The 12,702-nt window shown below is 42.2% G+C and overlaps 1 protein-coding gene across 1 annotated transcript in view; it reads left to right on the forward strand.

Annotated features, from left to right (window-relative positions):
* Positions 1-12,702, forward strand: part of MPHOSPH9 (M-phase phosphoprotein 9) — an 83,086-nt gene that overhangs the window by 66,077 nt on the left and 4,307 nt on the right. Inside the window, 7 exon segments of the mRNA XM_017888977.1 lie at positions 5,825-5,959; positions 7,136-7,308; positions 8,490-8,630; positions 9,456-9,576; positions 10,373-10,476; positions 11,199-11,446; positions 11,733-11,801. Of these exon segments, the coding sequence (XP_017744466.1) occupies positions 5,825-5,959; positions 7,136-7,308; positions 8,490-8,630; positions 9,456-9,576; positions 10,373-10,476; positions 11,199-11,446; positions 11,733-11,801 (991 nt within the window).

The following is a 12,702-nucleotide window of genomic DNA, read 5'->3' on the forward strand; positions in this document are numbered from 1 at the left end:
CCCGGCTAGCTTTTTGTATTTTTTAGTAGAGACGGGGTTTCACCGTGTTAGCCAGGATGGTCTCGAACTCCTGACCTTGTGATCCGCCCGTCTCGGCCTCCCAAAGTACTGGGATTACAGGCTTGAGCCACCGCGCCCGGCCAATTTTGTATTTCTTATGGGTTCATGCAAACGTAGTAAAAGTATGAAAACTTGCATGGGAATGCTGAACACAAATTTAGAATAAACGTTTGCTTTTGGGAGGGAAAGAATGAGATTAGAGAGGTGCACAGGGGCTTTAGTTGTCTTTATAGTGTTCTACTCTTAATTTAAAGAATATATAACCAAGATTTTATAAAGCTGGATGGTTGGTGCATGAGTATTACCTGTATGTCTATATATGCTTGAGATATTATATATATATACACACACACATATATATGTGTGTGTATATATATGTGTGTGTATATATGTGTATATATATACACACATATGTGTGTGTGTGTATATATATAAATTTTCTTTTTTTTTTTTTTTGAGATGGAGTCTTGCTCTGTCACCCAGGCTGGAGTGCAGTGGCACAATCTCGGCTCCCCATAACCTCTGCTTCCCATGTTCAAGCGATTCTCCTGCCTCAGCCTCCTGAGTAACTGGGATTACAGGTGCCCGCTACCATGTCCAGTTAATTTTTATATTTTTAGTAGAGATGGGTTTTGCCATGTCGGCCAGGCTGGTCTCAAACTCCTGACCTCAAGTGATCTGCCTACCTCAGCCTCCCAAAGTACTGGGATTATAGGCATGAGCCACAGTTCCTGGCTGATATTTTATTTTATTTTTGAGACAAAGTCTCGCTCTGTCGCCCAGGCTGGAGTGCAATGGCACAGTCTTAGCTCACTGCAACCTTTGCCTCCCGAGTTCAAACGATTCTCCCACCTCAGCCTCCCGAGTAGCTGAGACTACAGGCATGCGCCACCATGCCCGCTAAATTTTGTATTTTTAGTAGAGATGGGGTTTTACCTTGTTGGCCAGGCTGGTCTCGAACTCCTGACCTTAAGTGATCCGCCTGCCTCGGCTTCCCAAAGTGCTGGGATTACAGATGTGAGTCACTGTACCTGGCTCTGGCTGATATATTTTTAAAGTGAACAGGAACGAATAAAGGAAAAGTATCCAGAAGATGAAAGAACTCTTTTTTTTTTTTTTTTGAGACGGAGTCTTGCTCTGTCGCCCAGGCTGGAGTGCAGTGGCCGGATCTCGGCTCACTGCAAGCTCCGCCTCCCGGGTTTACGCCATTCTCCTGCCTCAGCCTCCCAAGTAGCTGGGACTGCAGGCGCCCGCCACCTCGCCCGGCTAGTTTTTTTGTATTTTTTAGTAGAGACGAGGTTTCACCGTGTTAGCCAGGATGGTCTCAATCTCCTGACCTCGTGATCCGCCCGTCTCGGCCTCCCAAAGTGCTGGGATTACAGGCTTGAGCCACCATGCCCAGCCTTGAAAGAACTTACAAATCAATAAGAAAAGGATAACTTTCTCAACAAAAAATGGTAAAAGAATATAACAAGCAGTTCATAGAACCGTGATGACTAATAAAAATGAGAACATGTTAATTGTCATGAAAATTCACATTAAAACAATAAGATACAATTCACACCATCGGACAGGTCAGACTTAAAATTGGATCACTTTAACGTTTGGCAAAAGATATGGAGAAACAGGAACTCTCAAAGTAATGAATGACAGTTGATACATCTTGTCTAGAGAGTGATTTGGCAACATCCAGAGAGGTTGAAGATGTGCACGCCCCAAATCCCACAGTTCCATGTTAAGATGTTTGCCTTAGAGGAATTTTCACACGTGTTAATTTTAGCATTGTCGAAAGGCTGCATATTAAAAACCACATTTCCACTGCAGGGAGAAAGGACAAATATATTCATACTATTGGTAAATGATTAAAATGAATAGAGCTTATATGTACTAACACAGATAAATTTCAAGCATAACATTGAACAGAGAAAGCATTAAAGGCCAGGTGTGGTGGCTCACGCCTGTAATTTCAGCATTTTGGGAGGCCAAGGTGGGGAAATCGCTTGAGCCCAGGAGTTTGAGACCAGCCTGGGCAACATGGCAAAACCCCATCTCTACAAAAAACACAAAAAGTTAGTGGTCGGACGCGGTGGCTCACGCCTGTAATCCCAGCACTTTGGTAGGCTGAGGCAGGTGGATCATGACGTCAGGAGTTTGAGATCAGCCTTACCAACATGGTGAAACCCCGTCTCTACTAAAAATACAAAAAAATTAGCCGGGTGTGGTGGCATGCACCTGTAATCCCAGCTACTCGCAGGGCTGAGGCAGAATTGCTTGAACCTGGGAGGCAGAGGTTGCAGTGAGCCAACATCGAGCCACTGCACTCTAGCCTGGGCGACAGAGCGAGACTCTGTCTTGAAAAAAAAAAAGCTGCGTGTGGTGGTTGGTGGTTCCAGCTGCTTGGGAGGCTGAGGTGGGAGAATCGCTTGAGCCTGAGGGTCGAGGCTGTACTGAGCCATGATCATGCCACTATACTTCAGCCTGGGGGACAGGGTAAAACCTGTCTCAAAAAAACCAAAAGACATTTAAAAATGTTTATTAATACATATGCCTTCTGTATAATTAAAAAAAATACAACTATATACATAAAACTTGGTCTTCTAATTAAATACAAATTTGGCAAGATTGGGCTAGTCACTGTGGCTCACTCCTGTAATCCCAGAACTTTGGGAGGCTGAGGTGGGCAGATCACTTGAGGTCAGGAGTTTGGCCAACATGATGAAACCCCATCACTACTAAAAATACAAAACTTAGCTGGGCACAGTGGCGGGCCCCTATAATCCCAGCTACTCTGGAGGCTGAGGCAGGAGCATGGCTTGAACCCGGCAGGCAGAGGTTGCAGGGAGCTGAGATCACACCACTGCACTCCAGCCTGGGTGATAGAGCAAGACTCCGTCTCAAGAAAAAAAAAATTAGTAAGATCTTAGCGTTTATTAAAACTGAGAATGGGTGAGTAGATGCTTGTTACTGTGTTCTTTGTAGTTTTCCAAGAATGTTTGAAATAGCTTTTTTTTTTTTTTTTTTTAGATGGAGTCTCGCTCTGTCGCCCAGGCTGGAGTGCAGTGGCGCGATCTTGGCTCACTGCAAACTCCACCTCCTGGGTTCACGCCATTTTCCTGCCTCAGCCTCCCGAGTAGCTGGGACTACAGGCGCCCGCCACCACGCCCAGCTAATTTTTTTTTTGTATTTTTAGTAGAGATGGGGTTTCACTGTGTTAGCCAGGATGTTAGCCAGGATGGTCTCGATCTCTTGACCTTGTGATCTGCCCACCTTGACCTCCCAAAGTGCTAGGATTACAGGCATGAGCCAACGCGCCCGGCCCTGAAATAGTTCTTAATTTAAAAACTGGGCCGGGCGTGTAATCCCAGCACTTTGGGAGGCCGAGGTGGGCGGATCACGAGGTCAGGAGATTGAGACCATCCTGGCTAACATGGTGAAACCCTGTCTCTACTAAAAATACAAAAAATTAGCTGGGCATGGTGGCGGGCGCCTATAGTCCCAGCTACTCGGGAGGCTGAAGCAGGAGAATGGCGTGAACCCAGGAGGCGGAGCTTGCAGTGAGCCAAGATCACGCCACTGCACTCCAGCCTGGGTGACAGAGCGAGACTCCGNATCTCTTGACCTTGTGATCTGCCCACCTTGACCTCCCAAAGTGCTAGGATTACAGGCATGAGCCAACGCGCCCGGCCCTGAAATAGTTCTTAATTTAAAACTGGGCCGGGCGTGTAATCCCAGCACTTTGGGAGGCCGAGGTGGGCGGATCACGAGGTCAGGAGATTGAGACCATCCTGGCTAACATGGTGAAACCCTGTCTCTACTAAAATACAAAAAATTAGCTGGGCATGGTGGCGGGCGCCTATAGTCCCAGCTACTCGGGAGGCTGAAGCAGGAGAATGGCGTGAACCCAGGAGGCGGAGCTTGCAGTGAGCCAAGATCACGCCACTGCACTCCAGCCTGGGTGACAGAGCGAGACTCCGTCTCAAAAAAAAAAAAAAAGGGGTTGGGGGGAAGAGTAACTGAAGTTGAAGTAAATGTAGATAAAAGAGACAGCTCTAAAATGTTTGGTTGTGAAAGGGGACAGAGAGAAGACAAGCGTTGTTTCATGGTTTCTGGTGTTTCTTTGCAGTTTGACTCAAAAGTTTCACCTGTCAACAAAGGTGAGATGGGAGGTTTGAAGAGGGTGGAAAGGGTATGAGATAGTCATGTTTGGAGAACTGAAGCTTGTTGGTTACAGAAAGTCATGTTGCCAGGCGGTTTGGGGTGTCCGCCTGAGGTGTTGATGAGTCTGCCCAGCTGGTGGCTTTTTTGCAGCAAAGCTCAGTGGTAGTTTAGACCCTGACACACAGCCTTTGTAGTCAGCCAGTCCTCAGATTTTGCTGCCAGTCAGGTGTGGCGAAAGGTGAGCGAGAAAGTATGAGTGTGGACTCCAGTGTAGATCAAGAGGACCTAGTCAGGCTAGGAGGGGTTGATAAACGGAAAGTGGAGAGGCCAAGGATGGTAGGTCACCCTGCTGATGCTTGAGGGCTGGAGGCAGAATAGGGGCGGAGTCTTTGGAGTATTGGTTTCTTAAGGGGAGTGTGTTCTCTGGTTATAACAAAAGCCAGCAAGTACCCTCTGAGGTTGCTAGCTGAGGAGTAGAGGGTCATCTCACTGGAGAGAGCGGTCAGGAAGTTGCCTAGTATGAGAACAGGAATAGGTGTGGAGAAAACAAGGCAGGCTCCAAAGTCTGGGGAATGACTGGGGGTTAACAGGATGGTGGGAACCTCAGATGACCTGGGAGAGCAATAGTCTAGAACTGCACTGTTCAGTACAGTCCTGCCAACAGCCACTATTACTATTTAAATCAATCATGTCAAGCTAAAAGGAGCAACAGAGACTGACTTTCCAAAGAAATTTATTTGGAAATGTTGGGGGTTTGCAATCTGAAGTACGCATGCTGTGGTGAACCATAAGCATGTCCAAAGGGGTTGGGACACAGGAAACTTTAAAAGACAAAGGGCAGTCCACAGTCCACTAAGCTATTTTAAAACCAAGACCACTGGTTACAGGAGCATGTTGTGGGCATTAGCATTAGCTCAATGGTGGAGACATCCCTTGTTAGGGATGTTTCCTTGTACAAACAGCTTATTATCTGGAATACTGTGGTTCTGAGGAATTCAGAATAGTTCCCATAATCAGCATCTGTGTGCGAGGGCTGCTCCTTTGTGCCTCCCAGCTCCATTTTGTGGGAGTTTGACTTTAGTGACTCCATTTTGATACTGAAAACTTCCTTTATTAAAATTAAGATATTATAATTGGTTCTTCAGTCTCACCAGCCACATTTCAGGAGTTCAGTAGTGACACCTGACTTGTGACTGCTGCATTGGACACTGCAGATAGCGTTTCTGGTTTTGCAGAAGACTCTGTTGGACAGTGCTGGTCTGAAGGGAACAAGAAGGGCAGCCCTGCTTCATTCAACGCCTTACCTTCAACTACAGTAGGGGCACAGAGCGTAAAGGGTGTGAAATGCCTGAGAGACAGTGAGGGGAATGTTCAGAGCCACAAGTACCTGAATCTTGACTGAGATTCAGGAGTAACAGAAACCTAGAACAGTTAAGTTGAATCATAAAACTGTAAAATAAATTGTATCTAAAATATAGATTGTTACATGTGGTTTTAAAATTACTGTACAAATGTGTAAATACTGTTTGAGAGCAGATTGTTTTATACGCACATGCAGTCTGAATTGAAGTGCAGACCTTTATGATGCCTGTTTTCATTCTAATAGCACACTAGCAACTTCAGACGTCAGCAGGCGGAAGTGGCTGATTCCAGGTGCAGAGTATTCCATCTTTACTGGCCAGCCTCTGGACACCCAGGACAGTAACGTGGATAACCAGCTGGAGGAGACCTGTAGCACTGGGTGTGATAACTTTGCTAAAGATTCTATTTAGGGATGTTATGTTTTCTTAGAGATTTCAATTGCTTTTAAATGTTCAGGAAGCCATCTCTTTGGTTGTTTAATGTCTTAATTTTGAGAAGATGACTTTTATTTTACTTTGAAAGGCTACTACTTTTAGAATATTTTACTTCCATGAGCTCTGCTGAGCTTCCCCACCTGTGCTCAGTGGCACAGTATGGGTTTGTGATTAGGACAGGATGTCAATCCTCGGGCCAGATACGGTGGCTCACACCTGTAATCCCAACACTTTGGGAGGGCAACGTGGAGGATCGCTTGAGCCTAGGAGTTCGAGACCAGCCTGGGCAGCATGACAAAATCCCACCTCTACAAAAAATAAATGTATTAGCTGGGCGTGGTGACATGCGCCTGTAGTTTTAGCTACTTGGGAGGCTGAGGTGGGAGGATTACCTGAGCCTGGGGAGCTCAAGGCTACAGTGAGCTATGATTGTGCCACTGCACTCCAGCCTGGGTGACAGAGTGAGGCCTTGTCTAAAAACAAACAAAAGATGTAGATCCTCTCCTGCTTCAGATAGCTCTGGCCAGCCTGAGCCCCGAGCCTGCCTGAGCAGCCTCAGCTGCTTACTCCAGGGTACTGTGCAGATGCTGTTCCTCTAAGTGTAGGATGTTAGAAGGATGGGAAAGCACTGTATGCAGGTTTAATTTATTTGCATTGCAAAGCATGCTCATTGTGGAGTATAATTGTCAACTCTGTTATTCCCCAACAACACCAGTAAAGTGTGTGTTTTAGCTTAGACTGTTGTAACAAGTTACCACAGACTGGGTGGCATAAACAACACACATTTCTCTCTTTACCTCTGAAGGCTGGAAGTACAAGATCAGGGTGCTGAGTGTTTGGTGAGGGCCCTCTTCCTGGTTATGTCCTCACGTGGCCTTTCCTTGGTGTGTGTGCACAAAGAGAGCGCTCCTGCCTTTTTCCCTTTTTCATAAGGGCATTAATCCCATCATGGGAGCTTCATCTTCATGACCTCACCCAATCCTAATTACCTCGTAAAGGCCCCACCTCCAGATACTATCACATTGAAGATTAGGGCTTCAACGTGTATGTTTGGTGTGGGGGTGGAGGGCAAGACACAGACGTTCAGTCCATAGCACTATGTCTTAAAATTATTGTTTAAGGCACCATTCACCTCTGGAAAAGGATTCTTCACCTGGAAGTTCATCAACAAGCTTGTTGATAAAAAAGCAAAGAGAGACTTCAGACACACCGATCATGAGAGCTTTACAAGAACTTGATGAAGGAAAATATTTAAAATTGGGGACACAGACAGAGAAAGAGGACACCTCCAATAGTGAGTATTTCCTGATTTGAGTATTTCCTTGTTGAGATAGATAGGATATAGATATCTTTCCCCATTTATATTACCTTCGTTAAAATTAAAATCTTTAGGTAATGAAATTAGAAGTTTTAACTCTGTAAACTTGCTATTTTACTGCTACTTCAGCCCCATTTCATAGAGAATTGAATGTCCTAGTTAATAATTTATCACAGTTCTGGCGTAACATGTACCTTCAAAGCCAATTGCATCTTACATTCTGATTATGAAAAAGGTTTACATGGCATTTTTTTTTTTTTTTTTTGAGACAGAGTCTCGCTCTTTTGCCCAGGCTGGAGTGCAGTGTGCAATCTCGGCTCACTGCAACCTCCACCTCCTGCATTCAACTGATCCTCCTGCCTCAGCCTCTCAAGTACCTAGAATTACAGGTGCCCTCCACCACCCTTGGCTAATTTAATATTTTTAATAGAGATGGAGTTTCACCATGTTGGCCAGGTTGGTCTCAAACTCCTGGCTTCAAGTGGTCCACCCGCCTTGGCCTCCCAAAGTGTTGTGATTACAGGCTTGAACCACTTTTCCTGGCCTTACATGGTATTCCTAAGGATATTTGAAAAATTCCTGTCAGTCTGTCTTACTTGCACACATCAGAAAGCTGTGATAGGCATTTGGTATTCATGAAGTGAGATACAACATTTCCTCTTCTTTCTTGGTTACTGAGCATCTGTAGATAAGGCAAGCAGTGTCTTTAATACTGTGTTTCTTCACAGGTCCAGGTCACCAATATGTTTCTCTCCTTTTCCTCTATGTTTGCTTGCTCAGACCCCTTAGTCATCCTGCCAGTGTCTTTGGGGTTACATCTCCCAAGCAGTGTCTCTTAGTAAATAAATTAATAACCTGCTTTCTAAAAATAACCCTCTTGAAAATCACCTTGAATGCCGATTGTAAACAGGGAACCAGAATGAATTCATTATAAACTCCCATATTTTTCTTCATCGAACATTTTTTGTCATTATAATGTGGTGCATTTGCAAATAGTAATTATAACCTAGCTAGTGAGAATAAATGCTTTGAACAGAACCTAAGCTGTGTGGCTTGGTGTGTAACCATGTGTAACCACCTGTTAATAAAGGTAGATAACTGAAGCTGAGGCTTGTTTTGATTTGTTTTTTGTTTTGCTTTTTTTTGGTCTGCTGTAGTAAATCCTCGGCAAACTGAAACTTCGGTTAATGCAAGTCGTTCTCCAGAAAAGTGTGCCCAACAGAGACAAAAGAGACTTAATTCAGCCTCACAGAGATCATCATCTTTACCACCTTCAAGTCGTAAATCAAGTACTCCAAGTAAGAATTAGATGTGTACATACATCTCTTGGGTTCAAAAGCGTGACTTCTGAGCTGTGCCCACTGCTTACCCATTTCCGGTTTCTCTTGTATCCTCAGCACCTAGTAGAGTACTCTGGGCAGAGGACCCCTAAATAAGATCTTGTTCATAAATAAAATTGATCACACAGATACTACAAATGTAAATGAAGAAATCTGTTTATTAAAGTGAGTTTTTTTATTGTGCCCAGTAAATTGTTTACAACTAATACTAATAATTTATTGTGTCCACTAAATTGTTTGCAACTAATACTTAAAATACTGCAGAATTTTAAGATCGTAGATAACTATCCAGATAATTCAATCAAATTAATCCAAGCTAGTCTGCAAATATACTTCTTATGTATTTGTTCTCAAGTACTCAGCATTAGTCACCACTTTTCTTTAGCCAGTTCATTACAGGTTTGGTTTTAAAGTTGGAGCATTGAATTTCTGTCCTGAATTTCCATTTTCACGCCAGCTGAGGAGATTCTTCTTACTGTGTTATAGGAATGTTCAGTAGTGTGCTGCTGTTCCCATCTTATTTCCAGTCGACTTCTAAAATCCTGAAAAACCAGTTTTGAGTCAGAGTGCTGAAAGTACTGTCTGATATACTACAGTGTTACAGTGGTTACCTCTAGGTATTAGGATTATGAGTGGTTTTATTTTTTTGTACACTCTTATTTCTCTTTCAAAGTTTTACGTTGAAATTATATTCCTTTCAAAATTAGAAAAAAATACTGAAAAGAAACTTATGCTGATATATATAGAAGGAAAAAAATATTTCCTCTTCATTTTCTTCTATAGCAAAAAGAGAGATTATGCTAACACCAGTGACTGTGGCTTATAGTCCAAAGCGATCCCCTAAAGAAAACTTGTCCCCAGGATTTAGTCATCTGCTTAGCAAAAATGAGAGCAGTCCAATTCGGTAAGTTCTCTAAAATTGTAAAATAAAGTTTACTATATTAGTGATTTTTTTCCAAATGTTGACTTATGTCTCTAGCTATCACTAATTTTTCAGTTGCCAGTGGGAACTCTGTGGATTTCATTTAAATCTTAAGTGAATGTCATACTACAACTAAAGTACTGCAGTACAATGAACACAGTTTTTAACTGTAAACTTGCTATTGCTAGATTTTAAATATCACCTCAGCACCCCTTTCAGCTTTTGTATGTAGAATGATAGGTAGTTCTTTGTTTTCCTGAAAAGGTTTATGATACAGGAAAACTTTTGGGCCATTTGTACAAGAAAGTGGGCTTTACTGGTATGGCCCTGGCACCAAATGCATGTTTACTTATGCTGCTGAGAATTTGTCCCCTCCGAAGTGTGGGCAGCTGTGTGTGCTGTTGATGGGGAGGGATGTTGCTTCTTGGTTCTAGACCCAACTCTGTCAGGCTCTTGCAGAGATGAGTTAAGCACATTGAACCTCAGTTTCCTCTTCTATAAAACGGGGATAATAATAACTACCCTGCTTATTTCATAAGGTTTTTATAAAGATCAAATGACATAATGTATGGGTAAGTGTTTTAAGTCTTTAGTATGTAAATACAATTTTGTTAGAAAATAGAAATTAAATTTCAGTTTTAGACAATTATATAACCAGCTTTCTTTTAAGAAAATACATAAATATGTGAGTTAGCTGGATGCCAGCTCATCTTTGTAGTGGAGATAGGGACAATCAGTTAACATTTTTTTCTCACAAGTAACTTGCTTCATTCAATAGATTTGATATACTTTTGGATGATTTAGATACTGTTCCTGTGTCTACATTACAACGTACCAATCCAAGAAAGCAACTCCAGTTTCTTCCTCTAGATGACTCGGAAGGTATCTTTTCCTAAAAAATATTAGTTATGGTTTTAGTCATTCATTTTTTGAGATTCTGGTATCTCTCAATGTTCTAAATATTATAATATCCTGCACTTAAATATTTTCCTACTCAAGGGCCTCTGAAACTAAGCACTCATGATGCTACGTGTTGTTATGTCAATGTTGTTATCCTCATTGAAAAGTTGGGAAACTGAGGTACAGGGAATGTTGATGTTTAACTACCAGGGCCACACTATTCAGTTATTCTCTTTATTTTTATTCTCTATATGCAACTTAGGCTTTGGGTAACTTTTTTTTCTCATTTATATTCTAAATTTGGAATACAGCTATAAGACAATGTATGTGAAGTCACTTGGGTAGGCCCTCAAAACGTTAACTGTTTAGTGTTGGTGTATGTCCACTAAATGTAATGTATTATTTAGTTTTTAAACTTTTTTTTGCTTTAAGTTTACTTAAAATTCATTTATGTTTACATGAAGTTTGCTTAAGTTCATTAAGGGAAGTTGCAAAGATTGTCAAACAGAGGGCAAAACTTTCAGAATTCTTTGGAGAAAAAAGCACTGAGTAAATATGATTGATTATTGTATCTCTTTTCATTACTTTTTTGGGCCATATAGCAGCTATATCCAGAAAGTGAAATTGGGCAACATATTTAATATATATGCAACCTACACAAAAAATTGGTAAGAAATATAAGCAATTTCTCTCCTCTCTGACAGAAAAAACGTATTCTGAGAAAGCCACCGATAACCATGTTAATCATAGCTCTTGCCCTGAACCGGTGCCAAATGGAGTGAAGAAAGTATCTGTGAGAACAGCCTGGGAGAAGAATAAATCAGTTAGCTATGAACAGTGTAAGCCGGTTTCAGTCACTCCACAGGGGAATGATTTTGAATATACAGCAAAAATTAGGACCCTAGCTGAAACAGAACGATTTTTTGATGAACTTACAAAAGAAAAGGACCAGGTAAAAACAAAAAAAAATTTTAAAAATTGTTTTCTGAACTTAATGTTTATGTCTAAGGAGAAGGGAATTACTGAATCAAACTGTCTCAGGAAATGACAACAGGATAACATACCAGAGCTGTGCTAGCAACGGATTTGAGCCATGTGGTCGCTACTAATTGACAGAGGGAAATTAAGTTGAGATGAAATGGATAAGGAAATACTAAGCCAAAATCTTTTCTTTCCATTCTGTGTGATAAACTTCCCTGCCAGTAATTTAAACATTTTTTTTTTTCGTGTGTTAACAGATTGAGGCAGCACTAAGCAGGATGCCTTCTCCTGGAGGACGAATCACTTTACAGACAAGATTAAATCAGGTGAAATGTCTTAGCTTGAATCTACTTTAGAGGCTTGATGCCAGTCAGTGTTCCATTTATCTAAGAGGGGTTTAAAAAATCATGGCACAGTGAAAATTAGACACACTGAAGCAGCAGTCAAAACTTTTAGCTTTTACAGGAAGTGTTTGATTATAGCAATTTTATAACTGCAAGCTAGCTTTCAGGAATAAAAATTGATTTTACCTTTAGACTTAGAGAAGAAGGTGTTCATGCACTTGTATTTTCAAGAAACTAACTTGAGAGCAAATGGCAGTATGCTTTTCAACAGATTTTACATTAAGTTAGTGCTCACAGATTGCCTCTCTTTTTGTTTGATTTCTCTCCTCAGATCTGTAATTTATTTCTGAACTCCTTTCCATTAGCAAGCAGATAAAATGGTTACGCTTTGGAAACTGAATGGCTGTAGAGGTTTAAAAAGTGAGCTGTGGGCCAGGCACAGGGGCTCATGCCTGTAATCCCAGCACTTCGGGAGGCTGAGGCGGGTGTATCACCTGAGGTCAGGAATTCCAGCCACTGCGCCCAGCCCCCAACTTCTTTTTTTCTGACTTTGTCTTTTTGTTCTGATAAATTTTAGTCAGTAATTTATAGGCCGGGCGTGGTGGCTCATGCCTGTAATCCCAGCACTTTGGGAGGCCAAGGTGGCTGATCACCTGAGGTCAGGAGTTTGAGACCAGCCTGGCCAACATGGTGAAACCCCATCTCTACTAAAAGTACAAAATTTAGCCAGGTGTGGTTGGGGGGCGCCTGTAATTCCAGCTACTCGGGAGGCTGAGGCAGGAGAATTGCTCGAACCTGGAAGGCGGAGGTTGCAGAAGATCGCGCCACTGCACTCCAGCCTGGGTAATAGAGCGAGACACAGTCTCCAAAAAAAAAAAAAAAA

The sequence above is a fragment of the Rhinopithecus bieti genome, unplaced genomic scaffold (assembly GCF_001698545.2).
Source record: "Rhinopithecus bieti isolate Rb0 unplaced genomic scaffold, ASM169854v2 scaffold_574, whole genome shotgun sequence".
Lineage (NCBI taxonomy): Eukaryota > Metazoa > Chordata > Mammalia > Primates > Cercopithecidae > Rhinopithecus > Rhinopithecus bieti.